At 38.6% G+C, this 25,029-nt stretch overlaps 1 protein-coding gene, 1 non-coding gene and 1 pseudogene across 3 annotated transcripts; all 3 read right to left on the reverse strand.

Moving 5' to 3' along the window:
* Positions 1–6,818: 6,818 nt before the first annotated feature.
* STRAP (serine/threonine kinase receptor associated protein) lies at positions 6,819–24,990 on the reverse strand. Of its 2 annotated transcripts, none has more exons than XM_060166803.1 (9): positions 24,577–24,990; positions 23,714–23,849; positions 17,887–17,968; positions 17,006–17,078; positions 14,281–14,377; positions 13,475–13,612; positions 9,797–9,933; positions 7,996–8,145; positions 6,819–7,439 (listed from the first exon to the last, which is right to left on the reverse strand). In XM_060166803.1, exons 1-9 carry the CDS (start codon positions 24,686–24,688, stop codon positions 7,315–7,317), a joined length of 1,050 nt encoding a protein of 349 aa, XP_060022786.1. In that variant the 5' UTR covers positions 24,689–24,990; the 3' UTR covers positions 6,819–7,314. The 2 variants fall into 2 exon arrangements, with proteins under 2 accessions (XP_060022786.1, XP_060022785.1); XM_060166802.1 differs by having other exon boundaries at positions 6,819–7,442.
* Positions 9,797–12,541, reverse strand: LOC132529805 (glycine cleavage system H protein, mitochondrial-like; annotated as a pseudogene).
* On the reverse strand, positions 15,151–15,335 carry LOC132530102 (small nucleolar RNA SNORA23). Its single transcript, XR_009543660.1, has one exon. It is a non-coding gene; the product is annotated as a small nucleolar RNA SNORA23 (small nucleolar RNA).
* Positions 24,991–25,029: the final 39 nt, after the last annotated feature.

Genomic DNA, 25,029 nt, shown 5'->3' on the forward strand with positions numbered 1-25,029 from the left:
CCGTGAGCCACAACTACTAATCCCGCGTGCCACAGCTACCGAAGCCTGCGCACCTAGAGCCCGCACACTGCAACGAAGAGTAACCCCTGCTCGCCGCAACTAGAGAAAGCCCGCGCACAGCAACAAAGACCCAACGCAACCAAAATTAATTTTTAAAAAACACAGTTTTTTTTAGATTGTATGTGACAGCTGTCCTATCAGCATGCATTTTAAAAAAGACATCAAGGGGCTTCCCTGGTGGCGCAGTGGTTGAGAGTCCGCCTGCTGATGCAGGGGACACGGGTTCGTGCCCCGGCCCGGGAAGATCCCACATGCCGTGGAGCAGCTGGGCCCGTGAGCCATGGCCGCTGGGCCTGCGCGTCCGGAGCCTGTGCTCCGCAACGGGAGAGGCCACAGCGGTGAGAGGCCCGCGTACTGCAAACAAACAAACAAGTAAAATGCAACTGAAATGCAAAAAAAGATTTGTGCAGTGTGTGGAGAAGGTGCTGTGACTGATGGAACGTGTCAAAAGTAGTTTGTGAATTTCTCCCTGGTCTATGCTCCACAGTCGGGTAGACCAGTTGAAGTTGATAGTGATCAAATCGAGACATTAACTGAGAACAATCAACGTTATACCATGTGGGAGATAGCTGGCATACTCAAAATATCCAAATCAAGCATTGAAAATCATTTGCACCAGCTTGGTTATGTTGATCGCTTTGATGTTTAGTTTCCACGTAAGTTAAGCAAAAAAAAAAAAACCTTCTTGACCATATTTCTGCATGCGATTCTCTACTTAAACGTAATGAAAATATTCCATTTTTAAAACAAATTGTGACAGGAGATGAAAAGTGGATACTGTACAATTATGTGGAACGGAAGAGATCGTGGGGCAAGTGAAATGAAATACCACCAACCACACCAAAGGCCGGTCTTCATCCAAAGGCCGGTCTTCATCCAAAGAAGGTGATATTGCGTATATGGTGGGATTGGAAGGGAGCCCTCTATTATGAGCTGCTTCCGGAAAACCAAACGATTAATTCCAACAAGTACTAGTTAGACCAACTTAAAGCAGCACTCGACGAAAAGCGTCCAGAATTAGTCAACAGAAAACGCGTAATCTTCCATCAGGATAATGCAAGACCACATGTTTCTGTTTTTTTTTTTTTTTTTTTTGCGGTACGCGGGCCTCTCACTCTTGTGGCCTCTCCCGTTGCGGAGCACAGGCTCCGGACGCACAGGCTCAGCGGCTATGGCTCACGGGCCCAGCCGCTCCGCGGCATGTGGGATCTTTCCAGACCGGGGCACGAACCCGTGTCCCCTGCATCAGCAGGCGGACTCTCAACCACTGCGTCACCAGGGAAGCCCGCTAGACCGCGTGTTTCTTTGATGATCAGGCAAAACCTGTTACAGCTTGGCTGAGAAGTTCTGATTCATCTGCCGTATTCACCAGATGTCGCATCTTCGGATTTCCATTTATTTCGGTCTTTACAACATTCTCTTAATGAAAAAAACTCCAATTCCCTGGAAGACTGTAAAAGGCACATGGAACAGTTCTTTGCTCAAAAAGATAAAAAGTTCTGGGAAGATGGAATTATAAAGTTGCCTGAAAAATGGCAGAAGGTAGTGGAACAAAAGGGTGAATACATTGTTCAATGAAGTTCTGGGTGAAGATGAAGACTGTGTCTTTTATGTTTACTTAAAAACCGAAGGCACTTTTTGGCCAACCCAATACTTGTGTTCGCTTGGTCATACGCCCAGAGGCTACTACAGTACTTGTTAGATGACTGATCATATATTACTGTTAGTGCTACTTTCTTATAGTGCCCACTGATTTAACAAGTCCAATTTTATTCGACTGTAGTCTTTATGATTTCTTAGAGCAGTCCTTCACAGGTTCCTTAGGTAAAAATTCACTTAGATTATGGATTGTCAACAGTATTTCTAAATCGGATGGGGGAAAGGGAGGACTAGGGGAGAGTATGAATATTAGAATCAAAATATTTCAGAACTGCAGAGAGACTTCTAGAACATCTAGTTCCTACTTCATGGTGAGATAAGAAAAATAAGAATTATACTGAGTCTTTTATGAAGTTTTATTCAATTTAAAGAACAGTCCTGACACTATGCCCTTCACTACCAACTTGGATTTTAAAATGACCTTTCTTTCATGAATATTGTGCTGGTAGATGTTTTCATAGCCTCACTTGGCAAAATTAGAGGCAGACCACTCAGTCTTGCCACCGACCCCCACCTAATGCCCCCTGCCTTTTTAATCTATTTTTCCACCAAATCCCAAAGTTGGGAAATCACTGATAAATACATAACACTAGCTAATGTTAAGTGCTTCGTATGAGTTAAGCCCATTCCATCAATTATTTGATCCCTCCCCACCAAATCTGTTCAAACCCAGGCAATATAACCTACAGACCACACACTTACTGTTCCAACTATTTCTTTGAAGCCAAACTCGTTAGACAAGTCATTTAACCTCTAAAATAGCTTCCCATATGTATAATGTAGATACTACCTATCTCCACTGGGTTATTGGAGAGATTAAAAAAATACTATTTCTACACACATCTGTAAACTTTCACCAGTTCTTTTCCACTTGACCAAGTTCCATTCTCTCATTAATTATATAGTGATTCAACCTATAAAGTACGGTTACTGTTCATTAGCTATCATTTAGATGCACACTCCGGCCTTGTTTCCATAGGTAAATTTGTTAGATGCCTCATTTGTTTCTCCAAGAACTCTGTTGATTTTAAAGTCACACTGATCTAGGTGACACTGTCACACTGTGCATTCCTATAGCTAAGCAAAGAAAAGCTAAGTCTATCTGAGAATGTTCTTCCTCCAGTGATTCTTTTTCTTCAGGAATCCCTAGTGTGAGACCCACATGTAACTCAACAGAATCACTGTTTGTCCGAAAATATTCAGGTGTAAAACATAAGGTTCCTACAAGAGAAATATTTCCCCTTGGTCTGCATTTTCAATTCCCCATTCTGTTGCTCCACCCTGAACAGTTACATCCATTTGCCTCCACCTTCGTCTCAAAACCAGGCAGCTAAATTAATAATTACATTGAATTTGAACTATTAACACATGTAACCTTTAAGTTATTATGGTACGTCTTTACTATTTTGTAGACATTAAAACGAATATGTTGAACTTTACTGACATGAAAAATTCTCAAGAGAATTGACTGCGCTCAATCCTGGTTTCTTAGAAGAAACCTCTAGATGACATGGAGACGCAATGATTCGTAGGGTAAATTACTGAAACTTAGGCAGGATTTGAGCTACCGTGACGTTAGGACATAGAGAGGAAGTGCCAGAGGAAGAATGGAATGGGAAGCAGGGTGGAGATGGGGAGACTGTATCACACAAGCTGAAGTCCTCCTAGGTTATTGGACCTCAAGTCCGATAAAGCTGTACATGAATTCACTGGAGAGGCAAGTGCTCTGAGTAGGTTCCGGCCACGTCTGACTCTTCAGTGGAGAGGACGGTCTGCTGCATAACTGAAAAATAATCTTACTGGTCTGGTAAGATCTGGTGCTCATTTAGGGACTTGTTTCAACATCTATTGAGCACTTATGATGTACCAGCCACCTTTCTAAGCAAAGCAATATTGGTGAAGACAAAAAATATACGAGGTAATTTCAGACTGGTAAGAACTCTGCCCTAAAAATAGGGCAAAATAGCAAGTGACAAGAGGGTCACAGGACTTGAGCCCTGAATCACAAGAAAGGGTCAGCCATGCATAAAGAGTGGTTCCAGTAGCAGAAATAGCAAGCCAGGTGAAAAGGCCTTGTGAAATGAAGCCACTGAGGCTAGAGCAGGACAAGCAAGGGAAAAATGAAAAGCCATAAAGGCAGCAGGAGTCAGAAAATAGGAAAAACATGGTATAATAGGAAGACACTATGGATTTAAACAGGACAGTCACTCAGCCTCTTCAAGCCCTAAAGCAATTACCTTTCCTACTGTGTAGAGAATGGATGGGATGAGGGCAGGGTGGGGGAGTAGGGGCAAGAGAGGACAGTTAGGAAGGCACTGCAGCCGTCGACATGAGAAACAGAGGGAGCCTGGTCTAGGGTGTTAACAGTGGACATGAGGCAAGTACAGACTCAGGAGAACCCACAGGACTTACATATAGACTAAAAATAGGGATAGGAGAACAGACTCAAGGACTTTATGTCTTTCAGTTTAGGCAGTGCCCATTATCAGAATGGGTAACAAGTTGGGGAAATAGGTTTGGTTGAGAAATTAAGATTTGTTTTCCACAGGTAAGTCTGAGATGCTTACTAAAGGTTAAGGTAGAACATCAACTATGCCATTAAACTCTGGTGCTCAGGGCAGCAGGCTGGATATATGAATTTGAAAGATTTCAGAAAACACTGAATCCCACAATGAGTTTTCCCTTTGGAGAGCAAAGCTAGAAAGTATAGACCAGACCTGAAGCAGAAAAGGAGGAATTGGCAAATTCAGAAGCAGTCAGAAAGATTTAAGTAAAACCAGGAGTGTGATAGAAGCTGTAGAGAAGTGAAAAAAATAAAGTATTTCAAAAACAAGGAAGTAGACAACTATTGAATGCTGCTGAAGGTTTAGTAAGATGAGAAAAGTGACCACTGGGTTAGAAACACACAGGACACTTGAGACTTTGACAAATGCAATTTTCGTAAATATATACTTTAACTTTTTGCTAGATTTCTACTATAGGATTCTACCATTAGAAGGTCTGGTAAACAGACTAATGGCCCCCCAAAGATGTCCATATCCTAATCCCTGGAACCTGCGAATGTTGCCTTACATGGCAAAAGGGACTTTACAGACGGTAGTAAGTTAAGGATCTTAACTGAGTTTATCCAGGTGGGTCCAATGTAATCACAAACGTCCTTTTAATAAGTTAAAGAGGGTGGCAGGAGACTCAGAGATTTGAAGATGCTATGTTGCCAGCTTTGAAGACGGAGAAAGAGACCACGAGCCAAGGAATGCCAGTGGCCTCTGGAAGCTGGAAAAAGGAAATAGATTCTCTCCTAGTTTCCAGAAGGAATGCAGCTCTGCCAACACCTTGATTTTAGCTAACGATCATTAATCCAGCAAAAGCCAAAACCTAAAATGACTTGACTGGGTAACCAGAATCTAAAAACCTAAGAACTTGACAATACGGTCAACCAGAGATCTGACCAACATGAACTCGCTAATCACACAAGTATAAGTTATGGTATGACAGAGCTCCATGGCCTGAAATTCTTCAACTCATAAACTTAAAACAACTTTTACAGATTTCAAGCTATATGCCACCCAGTGATGGTGTAAGTATGCATCTGTACTTTCTTTTTTTTCTTACTCTGAGTTAACAGAATCATGTTCTTTTTTTGTTGCGGAGCATGGGCTCTAGAGCGCGGGCTCAGTAGTTGTGGCACACGGGCTTAGCTGCTCCGCGGCATGTGGGATCTTCCCGGACCAGGGCTCAAACCCGTGTCCCCTGCATTGGCAGATGGATTCTTAACCACTGCGCCACCAGGGAAGTCCCTGTATTTTCTTTTGACTTTTATGAAACCTGAATAGAAGAGACTTCCTTTGGTCATAAACTTCATAAATACCAAGCAATTTCAAAATGCCAACCTGGTGCATATAAATCTCAACTGTATTTAAGATAAGTCAGACTAGGATTAGAGTCTGTGGTACACTGACAATACTGCTGCTGCAGAGAACCAGGCATGTAGCAAGTTGACAAGAAAGCACCCTCACGCTGTGAGACCCTGTGTGAATTACCAGTCGGCTCTCCCCATGACACGCCTCTCTTGGCCCTCTAAGGCAGTCACAGCCTACTGTGCTTTCCGTCAGTTTACCAGAAATCCTCAAAAACTTATTTTTTGGTTGGTTATTCCTTTTAAGGAAAGTTATCAAGGGTCATTCACAAGATAGAGAAAAAGCAATTTGGCAGAGATGTTATTTACTTCTCTAAAGTATTTACAAACTACTAGTTCAACATTCCTTCCATATTAAAAAATAAATGTATCACAAATCTAAACTCAGTTGATTCATTTTATTAAAAGATTGGTAAAAAAAAAAAAAAAGGCTTTCTGAATACCACCTGAACTTAAAAGGATAAAGTAAACATTGCAGGTCTACAATTACCCCATTTTTATAAAATCTTTCCTATCTATCTGCATATACACATTCAGAGGTACACTCATGTGTGTTAATATTCACTCAATTTTAACAGAATTTTTTTGGGGGTAGTGGGATTTTGAGTGATTTTTCTGATATCTTTCTGCTATTTCTTTCTTTTTTTTTTTTTTTTTTGTGGTACGCGGGCCTCTCACCGCTGCAGCCCCTTCCGTTGCGGAGCACAGGCTCGACGCGCAGGCCCAGCGGCCATGGCTCACGGGCCCAGCTGCTCCGCGGCATGTGGGATCTTCCCGGACCGGGGCACGAACCCGCGTCCCCTGCATCGGCAGGCGGACTCTCAACCACTGCGCCACCAGGGAAGCCCTCTGCTATTTCTGAATTGCTTTTTTTTTTTTTTCTCTTTTAACCAGCAAGTATCATTTAAATAAGTCATTATTCTGAAAGTTTTTTTTAAAAGGCAGGTCAAGTACCCGTATCCAGTCTAGGAGGAAGAAAGGTATATACAACCCTACCAAAGCACATAAAAATTTCAAAAATCCAGTACAAGTAACTGAATTTCAGAATCAGGAAACAATTTATGTTCACTACAGAATCTTTAACCGGGTTGTCTTTCAATATAGTTATGATGTAGAAAAACTTTCTGTCAATTTCCATTTATAAAACTCAAACCTATCAATGCTTCCCAAGAAACAAACACAGTTTTGTTTTAGAGGCATTTTATTTAGACAACTAAAAACAATTAGATGTTCAGAAGCAGTGTACAATGAAAGAGAAATCAAACCAGTTACTTTATCATGTATTCCCCCTCTTCTTTATAACTAAAGCAAAAAAAAAATGGCTTTCTGCTTTAAGGGAAAAGTCAGAAAAATAGGCCAATATATTTTCCCTCTTCATAATAACATAAACAGCTACAAGAAATCTACCTGTAATAAGAGAAATTGGATGTTGGTTTGCACATATTCATGAAAAAGACAACAGACTATCGTACTACAAGAGTATCACTCCATCCGCCTTCAGCTGATACTCTTGTGTTTTCACTTACAGGTATCACCAAGTTGGTTAGTTCCAGCACTGGAGCTAATTCATATTCCTCATTATTTACTGCTCATGTTTGCCTTAAGCAGAGAGTAACTCTGGAGGCTGATGCTTTTCTCTGTTTGTTTTAGTCCATAAGTTGTGTACATCTGCCTGATGCTCAGGCCTTAACCTCAGGAGTTGAACTATAGATGGAATCTGAATTCTCTGAAGCAATTTCTTCTAGCTCCTCTTCTGCTGTCTCTGGAAAACTGATCTTCGGCTTTGCCAGCTCACCACTATCTTCTTCTATGAAAATAAAAGCAATGATGATTATGTGAATTATAATATCACTAGCAATTTCTAGCATTTAACAAGCAAGAAGAGTACGCCGAGACTATGCCAAGCGATGAGCTACAAAACGTAAGAGGAACAGCTTTCTTAATAATTGTGGTTCTAAAAAAGTATGTCTTTTAGATTCCTACTTTTAAATCCATACTACAACTACTCTGGGATCATTAACTAAGTATTTTTATTAAAAAACATGTCTACTTTACTAGTAAGAATCACTAAGTAGTATTATTCAGAGATTAAATATATTTACTTATAAGTTCTTTATACTGTCCTCTAGCAAATTTTGAATTAGGAGTATTCCATTCACCAAATGATCTAGGGTAAAAATTTAGGAACAGAATATATTGTACAACAAAAAAATTTAAACCAAAGAACACAGTGGATGATTTATTAGTCACGGGCTTCTCCTTGCTGTAACCATATTATATACTTTAAAATCTATAAAGACAGAAATACTGAAAAAATTAACAGTGCAAAATGATACAAAATCATGAATAAAAATTCTTACCAGGAAGCACACATTTCCAAAGGCCGTATGTTTTTCCTACCACAGTCTGCCATAGTCGCAATGTTCCATCTTCAGAACCACTAGCATAGAGTTCTCCATCAGGACTAAACCTCACACAGTGAATGGGACCAAAGTGTCCTTTGTAGGATTCTGAAAAGGAAGGGCTTTTAGATAATTTAATACTTAAACATGACATTTAAGTATTGATACACTAGAGAAAATATTGTCTACATTATTGGGAAGATGTGAAATTCATGAGGGCAAAGTCAAAGAATTATACCTAATTAAAAATAAAGTGATTCTCATCACAATCTGGTTCATCATGTCTACCATATCTCTGTAAGATTACTCCTTTGCAATCCTAGCACACACTACGGTTTCAGACTGTCTCTAAAAAAAGAAAATACAAAAAACTGAGGCGTCATGTCCCAATAAAAATAAAGAAAGGGAGTAAATGAAAACCCCCCTAAAATCTATAGAAAGCAGATCTAAAGTCTGTGAATTCAATCCCCATTTCCAAATCCCAAACTCACTGTCTGTTTACTAGGGAACCAATTCTTATTATGACTATAGAGAGCCACCAGATGGAGCTCTTTTACACACTCTGCCTCTTCATTTCCCAGCCATCTACCTAGAGTGCACTAGTCGTTCTGTCACAAAGAACATGAAGATACAGGATCAATGCTGATCCTATATGGAGTTTAAAGAGAAAATGTACAGATTAGTAGTGGTGGTGTTCTGGTTAAGGCACATCCTTAGTTATGAACTTTTCTCATTTACTTTCTAATGCCTTATCACCTTATCAGTTTTCAAAGCTCTTTACTAGACAAGTGATCCTGTTCTGTCTCCATGTCTATTCAACTCGAGGACACTCACACACTAGCTTCCCCCAGAGAATATCATGATCATGTTACCATGAGTGTAAAAAATTATCATGAGAATAGAAAGAATATGAGATTTTGGAATAAGAATGTCTGGGTCCAAGGTTCAGTATTCACTAACTGTGACCTCAGATACCAGGCAAATAATTTACTTCTCTTTTTCAGAGCATAAAACATGTGGCCAAAACATTCTAAAACTTTGAAAAGTGACATTAAATAAAAACAATGGAAAAGAATCTCTTATTTCAACGTCACTTATAGGGACTTCCCTGGTGGCGCAGTGGTTAAGAATCCGCCTAGCAATGCAGGGGACAGGGGTTCAATCCCTGGTCCGGGAGATCATACAGGCTGTGGAGCAACTAAGCCTGTGCACCACAACTACTGAGCCTGCACTCTAGAGCCATGAGCCACAACTACTGAGCTCAAGTGCCACAACTACTGAAGCCTGCGTGCCCTAGAGCCCACACACTGCAATTACTGAGCCCGTGCTCCGCAACAAGAAAAGCCACTGCAATGAGAAGGCCGCACACCACAACAAAGAGTAGCCCCTGCTCACCGCAACTAGAGAAAGCCCATACACAGCAACGAAGACCCAATGCAGCCAAAAATAAATAAAATTTTAAAAGTCACTTACATTCAAGCAATAAAGGATGAACCATAAACAATTAAAATAGATTCTATTTAGTCTATTCACCAAGGTTTGATTTACCCAACCCAAATCCATCAGTTTTCCCATAGAAACAAAACATAAAATTGTCTTTTATTCTTTGTGTATAATTCTAACAAGTTTAAGTTCATTGGACGGTAAAGCAAGACAGCTAAAAGCAAAGTAGCAGCTAAAAAATTGGCTGAGGTGTTAATCACTGAAACCTAACATTTCATCAAGGTACCTACATTTTAAGAAAAAGAGGACAACTCACCTAATTCTTCTCCACTATTATAATCATACTTATAAAGTTTAAAATCTTCACCCCCTGCAACAAGAAATTCTTTCTCAGGATGAAGAGATGCAGAATTGATGGTTGCAGGAGCTTCAAAAGACTTAATTGGGTCCAAACTAGAAAAAAAATTTAGATAATATTTATAAATTTTTATTAGTTAATAAATAAGGAAACAATTATACATTTAAACTGTTCCTAAACTCTGAAACTCAAGGAATAATCCAATATTCATTTAGTCAAACACAGTGATGTTAAAAAAAAAAAACCCTCTAGGTGTGCAAAAAAGGGAACTCTCCTACACTGTTGGTGGGAATGTAACTTGGTGCAGTCACTATGGAAAACAGTGTGGAGATTCCTTAAGAAACTAAAAATACAGTTGCCATATGATCCAGCAACCTCACTCCTGGGCATATGTCCAGACAAAACTATAATTCAGAAAGCTACATGCACCCCTATGTTCATAGCAGCACTAGTCACAATAGCCAAGACATGGAAACAACCTAAATGCCCATCGACAGATGAATGGATAAAGAAGATGTGGTACATATACACGGTGGAATACTACTCAGCCATACAAAAGAATGAAATGATGCTATTTGCAGCTACATGGATGGACCTAGAGATTATCATACTAAGTAAGTCAGAAAGAGAAAGACAAATACCATATGATATCGCTTACATATGGAATCTACAATATGACACAAATGAAATTATGAAACAGAAACAGACTCACAGACACAACACAGACTGGTGGCTGTGGGGCGGGGAGGAAGGGATGGAGTGGGAGTCTGGGATTAGCAGATGCAAATTATTATATAGAGAATGGATAGCAACAAGGTCCTACTGTAGAGCACAGGGGACTATATTCAATATTCTGTGATAAACCATCATGGAAAAGACTATAAACAAAGAATGTATGTATATGTATAACTGAATCACTTTGCTATACAGCAGAAATTAACGCAACCTTGTAAATCAACTACACTTCAATTAAAAAAAAAAGACTAAAAACACCTTTAAAAACCCCTCTAAATAATATTAGCAAAAAAATAAAAAATTCAGAAGGATACTATGCCCAAGTGAAGTTCATCTGCAAAATACAAAGATACTTCCACAGAGGGATATCCACACTTTGTGCAGTGAATGCCTTCCCGAAAATGACTGGGCTGGCTAATTAAAACAGTATGGCTAATATACTGGGATTTTTGCTTTGAAAAAAATTTAATTCTGCATTGTCTGATTTTTCTAGGACAAGCATATATTATCTTTGTAAATAGAAAAGTTTTTACAGTAAGTAATTAATATAAAGGATTATTTGTATATTATTTTCAACTGCTGAGAATTTATAAGTTTCTGCAACAGGAAAAACCTTTAATACTGTGAAATACAGAACTGCTAAAAATGGATCAGTTTTTAACTATCAGGCTATAAAACAATAACTAAATCCAAGACTACAGCTACATAACAAAAATCAATGCATAACAGTAGCATCACCTGAATATCAATGAGTTTGGACATCGGCTCTTTTCCAGTCTAACCCTAAAAATCCTGAAAGGTTTCCAACACACAACGTTAGAGTATTTCAGCTCCGAAATGTTGCCATCCTATTCCCACATCACACACTACAAAGCATGAAAATTAAGGCTGACTTACGCAGGATCACTGAATAGCAACTTTCTGACTTAAATGTTAGAATATATTAACAGGCCAGCAAACCTCCACCACCACCATTTCAGGCAACGTTCTACAGCAGGGCTGCACGCTGCCCAAATCCAGAAACAATGAACGTAGTTGTATCATTTAATGGTTCTGAGCAATAACATTATTATCATCAATAACATTACTATTATTATCAATTCACTGAGTGTGTATGAACTCTTTTACATTCTTAATTGCTCATGTCCATTATGACTGCCTTCTCTTTCCTTCTGCCATTCAGTGAAGCTTAGCTCTGCAGATGGCCCTTTAGAGGAAAGGTTAGGACTGCTGGTCAGAGTATAATGTGGTATATTCCTTATGGAAATCAAGTAAGTGGCATGTTTACTAAGAACTTTAAACACATTGCCACCCTTTGTTTTGTTTGTTTCAAACTAGTTTATTTAGGAGTTCCATTTTCACTCCTCAATAGATTTTATGTATTTCTCACATGCTTCTTCACCCATTAGTTCATCTAATTCTGAAGGGTTTACTCAGTGTCGTCTTGATCTTCACAACAAGATTTATTGACAAGTCCTGGCTTTTCTGCAAGGGCTTCATTAATTTCACTTACTTCTCCTGATAGAGGAGAACAGAGTTCACTAGCAGTTTTCACACTTTCCAAAGCACCAAACTCATCTTGTTTGTTCAACTTTGTTCCAACTTCAGGCAGACTACACTAAACAACATCTCCCAAAGCTTCCTGTGAAAAACTGCTGATCCCCACTGTTCCAACACCATTTTCTGCTGTCATGTTTCTCTGTGAATCTACCCACTGGAGAGCAGATTGCACAGCGTGTGGAAGGCACCCACCCAGGGCTGTGGCAGGCAGGGTGGGTCAGGTGACAAAGCAGCACGCAGGCTGCAGACTCCTCCAGCCATGACATTCCTAACCTTTGAACTGATGATTCTACTTACAGGATTCTCTTGTAAAGAAACATTCAAGAGATGTACCACAAATCTCACTGCAGTGTTAAAACAGGGGAACTGATACATGATTTAGTATAACCTATGATGCAAAACACCTAGTAAAACTGTTTGCAAAGAATTTTAATGGCTAAGAGTATTTTAGAATAAAAAAATAGGGCTTCCCTGGTGGCGCAGTGGTTAAAAGAGTCCACCTGCCGATGCAGGGGACACAGGTTCGTGCCCTGGTCCAGGAAGATCCCACATGCCACGGAGCGGCTGGGTCCATGAGCCATGGCCGCTGAGCCCGCGCGTCCGGAGCCTGTGCTCCGCAACGGGAGAGGCCACAACAGTGAGAGGCCCGCATACAGCAAAAAATATAAAAAATAAAAGTTACATTCATTAGGGTACTAGTAACTAAAGAAAAAAACCCACAGTAATACACACACACACACACACACACACACACACACACACACACACACGAAGAAAAAAGACTAGCAAAAAATATAGCTATCACGAACCTTCTGGCTGTAGGACTGTAGGTTTTTAAAAATTATATTTTCTAAGTTTTCAACATCAGCATTTAATACATTTACAGTCACAAAAATTAAGTCTGTTTTTTAAAAAATCATTAGGTCTATACCATACTTGGAAGTAGAAAAAAAAATCACTAATTTCTCTGAAATTTTAAAGTGAAATAAATAGCAGAATCAAGATCACAGAGGTTTTATAGAGTAATGAACAATATAAACTACAGCACCAGTCTAGTGATCCTTTTAAGAAAAATACTGATTAAAAATTGGTGAATTTTACCATTAAATGTCCTAAATATCTGGAAATTAATTTGATTAATTCCTCTGATTAAAGCATACCAAATTCTTAAAAAACTCATTATTATTGGGTATGGAAACACTTCCCTCCATATTACATAATATAGGCCAAACTTTGCCTTTAAAAGAGTTAAATACCTTAGCATATGCCTTCCAATTTTTAAGTACCTTAAACTGCCCCTGTATTACCAGAAAAGAAAAAGAAGGTATTTCTTAGACATACCTTACTGCACTATGAAAAGCAATAGATCGTCCATAAGTTATTACCAATATCTCTCCCTCAGGAATATATTCCATACTGCTAACAGACATATTAAAATTTAGAGATTTCACTTCTGTCATAGTAGCATGATCCCAAAGGCTGAAGAAAAAAAAAAGAGGACAGTAAGGAGGTATTTACTCATTTAAGAAAAACGCTTACAGCTTAAATTACATCTGCAGGTTAACCAATGAAATAACCACAATTGTAAAACAACCTCTACTCCAACTCATAAATTACAGATGATACTGAGAAATTTTGGGATCCTATAAAACATCAAATTATTTGGTAGCTTGTCGATGAAATCAAAACTAATACTTTAAATATACTTCCCAAATGATTCAGCAAAACTGTGCTATTAAGACACTCCTAATCTAATCAATCTCAGCGTTGCTCTAAATAATGGTTCTTACACTTGATTTTTGTGAGTCTGATAGTTATCTTTCCACAGAAAAATACATTAGGTATCAGCTCACAAAACTATGTACAGAATTTCAGGGGTTTACTGACACCCTGTGGCCAGCCTGCCCACTGACCCGGGTTAAGAGCATCTGCGTATAAAGGTGTCAGTAATCTTAATTGTCTTGTGAATTCTGCTCTATGTTTATAACAGTAAATGGATAGCTTCAGAAAAATGTGACCCCTGCGCAGCCAAAGTTGTAATGTTCAGACACAATTCTTCCTACATAGTAGTTATAAAAAACTGTCAAATATAAGCTCTAAGGTCAAATATTTTTCAAACTTTAAATTATTAAAGAAAAATTACTTACCGAACAGTTTTATCATCAGCTGAAAGGATCTGTTTATCCTCACTGCACCACAGAGCCTTTTTAATACCAGAGGTATGACCACTGATTTCCTTAGGGTCTTAAGATAAAACAATTTAAAATACATTTGTTAATATTTGATTTTTAAAACTAAGCAATATTTGAACAACTATGTAAAAAGAAAAGAAATACTATGTTTTAAATTAGACTGCAACTTTTCAAAGCCCACCACAATTTAAACTTGATGTTTACCTAGGATACATTTAGTTTTTCCACACTGAAACAAAAATTTATCTGCGTGATAAGGAACCCAAGAACTATACATGTAGATGGGACTGAATACACCACTCCCTCCAGCTTACTTTTCTGCTTTTGAAAGCACTGTCGTACTTCAGTGAAATAAAAGAATAACTAAGGTGGCATAATTTAATAAGAATATGGACCCAGGAACAAGACAGCCTGAGCTAATTCTAGTGCTAACACTAATGCTAGGACCCTCTTCCAAGCCACTGTTGGCAGAGAAAAGCATCAAAAAGGTGGGAACCGGTCTCTGTTCGAGACTTTCCAAAGACTTAAAAAACAAAAACAAAACCACTTGTTATCTCTGGGCAAAAGGAGAAGTTGGAGGCAATAACATTCAACACAACTTTGACTTTGGGCAAGTCACAACCTTTTGAAGACTACATTTCTTCACTTGGAAACTGGATTAACAATAGTTACTATACCCTGGATTTGAATATAAGAATCAAATGAGAATATACATTCAAAGTTTCGTTTTTTGCCCTTTTTTTTCCTTTTAAAAAAAAATACAGAGTTACTAGAGGTATTTCACGTTAAATTCCCCCAAGCGACAATATCTCTATTCCCAAAGTTCTGTGTGTGGGAATTTGGAGGCTGGCCAGTGGTGGATATGTCCAAAGAGACAACACTACACCAGTACTATGATCCCAACTTACTCTTTGGCTGCATGATGTTTGAGTGGATAGCAAGAGCTGAATGCAAAACACAGACAGACACTGCTACCAAGACACAGATGAAAACCAAGCACATGTTACAGCAGCCATCATCTAAAGTTTCTAATCGGGTTTCTGACAGACAGTAAAACCTCAGTTAATTGCTCTTCTTTCCAATGCAAGACAGTGGAAGAGCCACTTTCAAAAGGCAGCTTTGAGACAGGTAAAAGACGACGGAAGTTGTCTACCTGAGCCCTGAACTATCTTGCTGAGTCAGACAGATACACTGATTCAGTGAGGTCAGAGTAGTTTGCTATGTTTTGGCATAAAGTTATTAGACAGAATGAAGAGAAAAATTACCAGGTGCCAAAGGACAATAATCCACAAAGGTAGTTTGTTTCCTCACCTTAGAAGTACTTTTAGAAAAGATATTTCAAGAACAACTGTTTAATTTCCAATGTAGCTTTGACTTTCTTACAAACTTCAAAAATTTACTGACTTATGAATAAACAGTAGTACCCAAGATACAAAATTTAAGACCCTAACTAATATATAATAAATAAAACAAAATTCTTTTGTCATATTTTGGTAACTTTTAAAATACATAGTATGTGACTAGAAAAGCACTGAAATACTACAAAATAGAGGTGAATATCTGACTAGGGAAGAAAAGGTATATCTTACAACTTCTGTGCAATGAGAGAATTCATAAAGGAAATGATAGGTTTTACCACCCAATTTTTAAAAATGTGCATACCATAAACCTTACTGACAAAATTTAAAAGCAAATGACTACTGAGAATACAATAAAGAAACTTTAAAACGAGTAATAAAAAGATGTACAGGTGCTTGGTTCACAGAAGAAGTACATTAAAATGGTATTCAACAGTATTTTAATCTCATGAATAATTTTTCAAGTGCACATTAATAAGACAATCATTTCTCTTCTATTAAATTGGCAAAGATAAAGCTAGTTATCAGTGTTTGCTAGAACAGGTTAGCTATAGATACATTTTTATACTTCACTGGAGGGCCCTTTGGTAGTATCTATCAATGGCTTCCAAGCATACCTCCTTTTTGTCCCAACAATTCTATTTCTATGTAGGTATCCTACAGAAACAATTGTGGAAGTATATGCAACTATAAGGATGTTAAGCACAACACTGCTTATAATCTTTAAAATTTGTAAATAACCAAATAAGCCATAATAGGAGATTGGCTAGTTCACTTACCCACAGAATAGAGAGACACACAGTCATTAGAAAGAATGAATAGAATATTTAAAGACATGAAAAAACTATTATTACAGATTTTTAAAATTCTTCTGAATAGCTAATATACCTGTGTGGTTCAAAAGTCTAAGTATGTATACACACTGAGAATTCTTACCCTTCTCACCTTCTACAGATAATAACCACTCCTTCTAACCAAAAGGTAGTTAACACTGTTACACACCTTTTTAGACTCAGTATCATAATAAAAATTTACCATGATAATTTTTTAAATTGTAGGAAGGCTATACAAGCACAATGTAGTAAATAAATCAATATTTCAAAAGATACCTGCATTAAAAAAAGAACTGGAAAAACATGAACCAAAAGCTAAAGACGTTATCAGCAATTAATAATACTGGATGATGGACTATATTTTAATTTTTTTCTTTGTGATTATCTTTATTTTCCTAATTTGAGTACTAAATATGAATTCCTTTAATCAGGAAAAGTTACTTAAATTAAAAGAAAACAAAACCACAAATACGTATAAATTACACTTACCTGCTTCAGGTTTGTTCAAGTCATATATGCGTAACAGTTTATCCTGTCCCCCGGTTAACAAGTAATTACTATCCTGAAAACACACATAAGTAAGATCTTACTAGATTAACCATTTTAAAAGGTACATCTCTTTGAAACTTCAACACCAAACAGACTCCAAATAAGGCTCACAGATGTCACAAGGAGATGCATACAGACCAATTACTCCTGAGAAAATACTGCAGAGCATTTATCTTTCTCAAGCCCTGTAAGTTTCCCAGTTCAAATGTCATACCACCTCCACATGGCTTCTCTTAGCCGGCCCTGATCCGGCTGCCTACTGAGGAGTACATCTGTGATGATCTCAAATTTATCCTCTCCCTTTTTGAAAGTGGCTGGGAAACATTATTTGGGCTTTTCAGATGTTTGTTGCTATTGCTGAAGTATTGATACAAGAGTTCCAGGGTTCTTAAAAGCCTCATAGGATCAACTAAGAAGAAATACTCATTGAGTTGAACAACAAAGGGATCAGGGGACCCACCCTCCACACAGTCGAAATCCACGTATAAGTTATAGTCAGCCCTCTATACATGTGGTTCCTCCCACATGCAGATCCTCCACATGTGCAGATTCCACAACTGTGGACCATGGGTACTGCAGTATGCAGTATTTATCAGTGAAAAAATCCATGTTAAGTGGACCTAGACAGTTTAAAGCTGTGTTATTCAAGAGTCAACTGTAAAGGTGCACAGTTTAATCTACAGCCAAATCAAATATAAGCCAATATACACCAAATATTCCCCCAGAAAACCAAATATACAAACCAATCAAATATAAAACCATTGTCATATCCTATAATAACAGCAATTTAACTTCCTAAAACAAATTACATTTTCTGATACCTGTGTAAAATCCACAGTCTTGACAATGTGTTTATGAGCCAGGGTCATCAATTCATCTCCTGAGACAGCATCCCACACTTTGCTAAAAATAAAAAGTAAAATTAAAAGATAAACATGTGGTAATTTTGACAATTAATTACCAAATAAGTTAGATATTTGAAATGTTATATAACTACATGATAAGGTAAAAACAATATAACAATCTAATTTTGACAATGGAAAATATCAAATTTTAAGTAAACAAGTTTCATGAAGCAATCCATTCTTACTTTCATTTTAGCCTGTAGCCATAACATCCTTTTAGCAAGACTGTAAACATTTTAACCAGTTCAGTTTCACCTTTCCAATATTTTTTCTCTATTCTTTACTCTCGTGTACATGAGAAACAAGAAATGAAAAACAAGAAGTCCTTTAAAAGAATTTTACAGGAGAATGAAAAGCCTTGACAGAAGTTACATGAAATTTTAAAACAAGACAGTAGAGAAGAAAATATTCTCCCCATCTCTTCCTCAAAGTTGACTCTTAAATTCTCAAATCCTAGTCCAATTAACTTCCACACAAAGTAACAGCCTTTGATTATATAATGCTAATGTTGAGAAGATTTTAAATCTCTCAACTGTTAAGAGGTCATTGAAAAATAAACAAGAAAACTTTCCACGCAGGAAAAGAAACTGTTATGAGGAACAAGCTACACTCCCTAAAGATTTCCATTTTAATGTAATTGACAGTTATTTTTAGGAAAAAAGTGAACAATGAAATAGTGGAGAAATTAAAACAGAGAAAAGCAAGGAGTATCTTTTCTTCATTTATTCATTAAACACACAATAAATGTATCAAGTATGTCACTCTAGACTCAGTACTAGGGCACAAAAGGGAGAAAAAAAATGATCCCAAAGAAAGTTCCTGCCTTAGTAGAGCATTAGCTTTAGCTGAGATGAAAAAAAAATCCATTAAATAATACATTTAAGAAATATAATTAAATGACAAACACACATGACTATAGAAACACAAAAAACACACCACTAATTACGCCAGAAAGTTCAGAAACTCTAAGCATCAAAACCTGTAGCCTTAAAGAGCACGTAGAAATACGTCAGGGGAAAAAAAAGGGAAAGGCCATTGTAGATAAGCATTAATAGCATGTGCAACGGTAAAGAAACATGAACCATCTAACAGGAATAAATGTTGATGATACAATAGAAACCTTGCAAATTATATACCTGAGTCATGAGTAGCTGAGTAAGTATGTTCTGAGAGAAACAATGTCAACTATGAGTGGTACTGCTACTAAACTCTCAAATATTAATTTCTCTTTGCACAGGAAACCTGTTCTAATCTCCCCCGTTTCCAATTCAACTCTCTTGGTCCAACCCTACTTCCCCAACCTCATTCTGTATTATTTCTCCTAATCTAGTCACACCAGATTATAGACCACTTGTCAAACAAGCCATGCATTTTCTTCCAGGCTCCTCTGTCTCTGCTCATATTGTTCTATTAAGCACGTGTTTTACATTCTCAGCTATCACAGTTCTACTCACCCTCGGTTGATCACAAATGGTATCTTTTCACTAAACCTTCTATTTATCTCGCCTCCATTAACCATTCCTTTCTGTTTTTTCCACAAAGCTCAGCTTATACTGATTACTGTGTTTAACTTTGCTTTGCTTTAACTTTTGTTTACATATACTTACTCTTAATCACAGGGAAATCAGTGATAAGAGTTCACAAAGATTAGACTGCTGCAATAACAGAAGGTGTCAAAAGTGAAGAAAACATCAAATGTACCTGAAACCTCTATCCTGTTCATATGATGCCATGCCTCAAAGGAACTCTGGGCAATGTCTTTAGAAATACTAATTTCAAGTATATTCAATCATCTTCCCCAAACTCCTTAAAATCTTAATATGCTGCTTAGACCATGTCCATTCACTGGTGAGGAGGAAGGCACTGGAGTGACTGGAGGAGTATCATCCAGAAGCCCCACGCATCTAGTTGTTTTCCTCCTATTTAGAAACACTAGTAAAATTGAGTTCGGCACTCTCGACAGAGCATGTTCTAGTCACTTGTACTAGATCTACTTAAGCACCCTCTGGACAGAGCACAGGCATCTTCTTTACTTTTGGCACTCTCCAGATGAAGACAGTAGAGGGACTGAGAAGAGGATCAGGAGATGTAGTGCTAACATTAGCTCTATGAATTATAAGACATAAAGAGGATGGTGTTTCAGGGACAGTGTACACATCAGCTGACTTGACTGCCCGAATTACCTCAAGTTAACATTCTAAACTGACCCACGGATCGGCTCTGCTGAATATATTTTCTCCACAAGAAATAGGAACAAAATTATCCTTTAGATAAACATGAAATTAATGAATTTTCTGAGAAACCTAAGAATGAGGGAACAAAAACAATCACCCAAAAATAATTTATACCAACTACGATTAATCAGGTAAGCTGGGGAGCTCTTTAGTTGGGTCAAGTTCCATAACAGCAGACCCCATACAAGTCATTAGAAGAGAAGAATATAAACAAAGAATGCACATACTCCCACACCTCACAGACAGACACAGAGCAATTGAAGGGTAAGACTCAGCATCCATTAACCGAGTACCTACTATGTAACAGACACTATGCTAGACTCCAGGCATGTAAGTGGAGAAAGATCTCTCTGATTTGCACAAAAATCAGACTTACACTCATTTCACAGATGTGAAAACCGAAGTTTAAGAAGCATCCCATGATCAAACTGAAAATACACAGCATGGCTAGCGCATAAACTCAGGCCTGGCTAATGTAAACGCTTACATCTTTCTCACTGTATGATGGCACCTGAGAGCCTTAACTGAGGGGGGAAGAACCCAAAACTATTCCCTCTTGTTATTTAAATCTACTCAAACTTCCTTGCATGAAACCGAAAGGTTTCATGGCTTTAGCACAGAAGTTCCAAAATAACACATGATTTTGGTCTAGTAGGGGTGGTAGCTACCAGTGTTACCCTACACATGTAACACTTACATAGTTATTAGATTTTAGGCAATATTCTAAATATTAGAAACATATCAACTTATTCAATATTCACAACCAGAGGTAGGCACTATTACTATTCTCATTTTTATAGATGATGAAACTAAAAAAAAAGAGATTAAATAAAGTTCACAAGGTCACAGAGCTATTAAAGGATGGAGCCTGGGTTCAAACACAGACAATATGGCCCCATTAAAATTAATGCTTTGGGGCTTCCCTGGTGGCGCAGTGGTTGAGAGTCCGCCTGCTGATGCAGGGGACACGGGTTCGTACCCGGTCCGGGAACATCCCACATGCCGCAGAGCGGCTGGGCCCGTGAGCCATGGCCGCTGAGCCTGCGCGTCCGGAGCCTGTGCTCCGCAATGGGAGAGGCCACAACAGTGAGAGGCCCGCGTACCGCAAAACAAAAAACAAAAGCTTGTCTCTTTTAATGCTAATGTCTATAGTGTCTAAGATCCTGTTACATTTATTACCTAATTATATTTAACTTAAAATACCACTTTATTAACTATTAACTTACCACCAAACTGGGACCTAGTGTCAATAATGACATTTGTAAAATCCACTTACCAAATATCTGAAATCTAGAACTTTTAATTCCAATTTTCCATCTCTGTTATAAAATCAATGACATTCATTCCCAATGACAATGCTCCTACTGGACTGAGCAAAAAACAAACTTTGGAGGAGTTAAAGGGAAAAAAAAAAAAAGCTGAACTCATGGCAGACACAAATGTCTTAGAAGCAAAACCAAGATCTATAATTCGTCCATTCTTTATCCTTCTACTTTAGAAAAATTCCTTAAGTTATTTATTTGACAAACATAAAGTACTGAACAAACCAGGGATACAAAAAAATATAAAACATGGCCCCTGGCCTCAAAAAGCAATGACACTGAAGTCAATAAGTACTGTAAGAGCCAGAAGTTTAACACAGGGAACAGTGTGAGCAAAACGAAGGAATGGGCACCTTCACCTTCCAACACTCCTCAAGTCTTCCTCGTCTGAGAATCACTTTTACTTCCTATTTTTCACCTCCCATAATTAACAATCAAAGGAGTCTCTGTCACATTATAAGCACACATGCTGACATCTACAGCAACATTTGACCTGAAGCTGTTGACATTACAGGACTGACATAAAACCAAGCAGTTCCTTATTTTACCAGAACTTCATACAATCACAATAGGGCAGCGTGCAAAGCCTTACAATGGTTATTCATGAACATAATAACATCTATTCATTGAAGGCACAGAAAAAAAGTTCATACTGACATTTACAACTTTTCTTACTGCTCTCTCATCGTCTCAAATTTAATCCCACATAAGCATGGGATTATATCTCCCTCTCCTTATTTTAAAAATTTTATTTTTAAAAACTTACATATAGTAAAACTAACTCCAAGATATAGAGGTCTACGAGTTTCATCAAATATATAGTCATGTATCCACCACTCAATCAATCTGCCTTCATTTTTCATAATAAACTTAGTATGTTTAATTTGCTTAATACAAAGGAGCAACAAACACATTTACAATTGCTCCCTAGTGTGAAATTCTGTTAAAAAAAAAAAAATCAACAAGACCACTTTTACTCTCCAGAGCGTCAAATCTTTTAATAGAGTATTACATGTGCAACAGCCCTTGACATTGCCTTCCTTAGTTTAAGCATTTAAGTGCCTGCTAAATCACAAACACAATTAGGAACTAGAGGTACCAAAGTTATATATGACACATGTTCAGATGGGGAAAGTGGGTCACCGCAAATCACTTTAATAACATACGCAAACGCCAAAAATCAGAATAGTAAGGTGTATTCTGGCAACAATATTAGTATAACTAGACTGTGGGGCATACGGTGTGCAGTGCCAGATGATGATAATGATGAACTAGGATGAGACCAAATTTTCAAGAGCCAACAAGTGAAATTTAACCTTTAGGTCAGTGGTTAAAGGCTGCACATCAGAATCACCTAGACCTTCAAGGAAAAGAACTGATGTTCGGGACAGCACCCCCAGACCAACTACATCAGAATTTCTAGATACATGCATCTGAGTATTTTAAAAGCTTCTAATGTACACCCAACATCATGGACCACTGACAAAGCACAGGGAAGACAAGAGATCATGAGATGGAGAACTGACATGACGATATTTGTATCTGTGTTCACGAATACAACTGGCAGCACCAAGGAGGATGAACAGATGGGAAAGGACAAGTATTAGGGACCTAAACTAATATGGCAGTGGCCGAGGCATAACAAACAATGTGGTCAGGAAACATTCTGCTGGTAGAATCAACAAAGAAGATGATAATCTAGATGGAAGGGAAAAATCAAGAATGATTTAGATTTCAGCCTTAAAAAACTTAAAATATGAAGAATAATTGAGTTGGGGAGTTTTAAATATGTCTAACAAAAATGAGAGTGAAATTGGGCTAAAAATGTGGGGTCATTAAGCACTAGGAAGTCATAGGAGTTAATGATACCACTCAGCCAGCACATGTGGGGCAGTATTTGGAAGCATGACCATCAACATTCATTATCTGAAGTGTCTGTTAATAATGCAGATTCCTGGGTCCCAATCCAGACATGCAGAATTTAGTCATTTAAGTCTCTGAACATTGTGAGAACTATTTAAGAGAAAGAAGCAGGCAGGATCAGGGTGGAATTTTGGTGAGATCAAACACTATGTGTTCTATATGGCAGGCAGTGAGAATTCTATTAATACTTTGATTGAAGTTTTGATCATTTCAGAACACAATCCACAGACAACTCCAAAGGTGGCCATTTTCGGCGGCACTTACGCTGTGAAATCTGCAGCTGCTGTAGCTGCTTTGGTGGCGTCCTTATTTAGTGTTGCACCCCAAACAGCACCCTTATGACCCAAAAATGTTCCAATCCAGTCTCCTGTATCTCCCTGGCGTAGCATAGGTTTACCATCTAAAAGATATTTAAGAAGACATGTGATTTACAAGTTTAGATTACTTAAAATTTAAGATTCAAACATAAAATGATCATATTGAAAAACAAAGTGGAAAACTGCTTTTGTTGTCTAACTATTCTCACTCACAGGGATCACTAAGGAACGTCCAGAAATAAATTAACTGAAGAACCGAGCTGGACACTCTCTTTGGGAAGCATTTGTAATTCGGTGAGAAGACTACTGATCTGCCTCAAAACAATCTAGATTTGCGTCTTATTTTGGACGAACTTCTTAACAGTAAGTCTCAGCTTCCATTTGAAAAATGAAAAATGGAAATGAAAAATTCCATACAACAAACAGTATCCTATGAGATAACAGGAGTAGCAAGTCTTTGTAAACTAAGGTGTAAAACAAGGCCTGGCCTAGTTTCTGCATTCCCCGAATCCTTGAAAGATTATTTACGGTGTCTGCTGGCCGGGGCGTCTAAGCAAGTGCACAGTTCAGCTTCTCCAGAAACAGCAATAAAGCTAAAATGAGAGACCTTGGTTAGGGGCATTACTTAGCAAAGCCCCTCGGCGTCAGCTGAGGAAACCGTAACACTACTCCTCTCCCCATCAGCCCACCGTGGACCCTAACCTCAAAGGCTGCGAGAGCCGCAGTCCGCTCGGCAAAGGGGAGTGCCGGCCCCCACTCCCTTTCCGCCCAGTCCCAGCCGTCAGGGGCCCGATCAGCGGCCCTGCTCACCTTTGCATGCGCTTATCAGGAAATAGCCGTAAGGCGTGATGCCACTGAAGGCCAGATCCACCACGGGCCGCGTGTGGCCCGAGCAGGTGAGCGGCGTCTGCCTCATCGCCATGGTGGCTGCGAGCCGTGCGATCCGGCGGGGGAGCCGAGGGTCGTCTCGTCTTTTCTCTCCTCCGTGGCACCGCCTCCGCCTCCTCAAGGGCCCCGCCCTGACTCTGGGGTTGGGCCGGGAAACGGGAAAAGGCCAATCCGGTGGCCCCGAGGTCAGAAAGGGGTTAGGGACGGGTCAGGGAGTCTGCGACGGACGACCGACCGCCGTCGAGGGAGGGAAAGGGAGGGAGGGAGGAGAGTAGGGGAGGGGAGAACCGCAGAATCCGCGGCCACGACCCACACCGTCTACACCGGTACAGGCAGGAAGTGACGACACCAACCACGCAGAGCGTACGCCGGAAG

The sequence above is a fragment of the Lagenorhynchus albirostris genome, chromosome 11, assembly GCF_949774975.1.
Source record: "Lagenorhynchus albirostris chromosome 11, mLagAlb1.1, whole genome shotgun sequence".
Lineage (NCBI taxonomy): Eukaryota > Metazoa > Chordata > Mammalia > Artiodactyla > Delphinidae > Lagenorhynchus > Lagenorhynchus albirostris.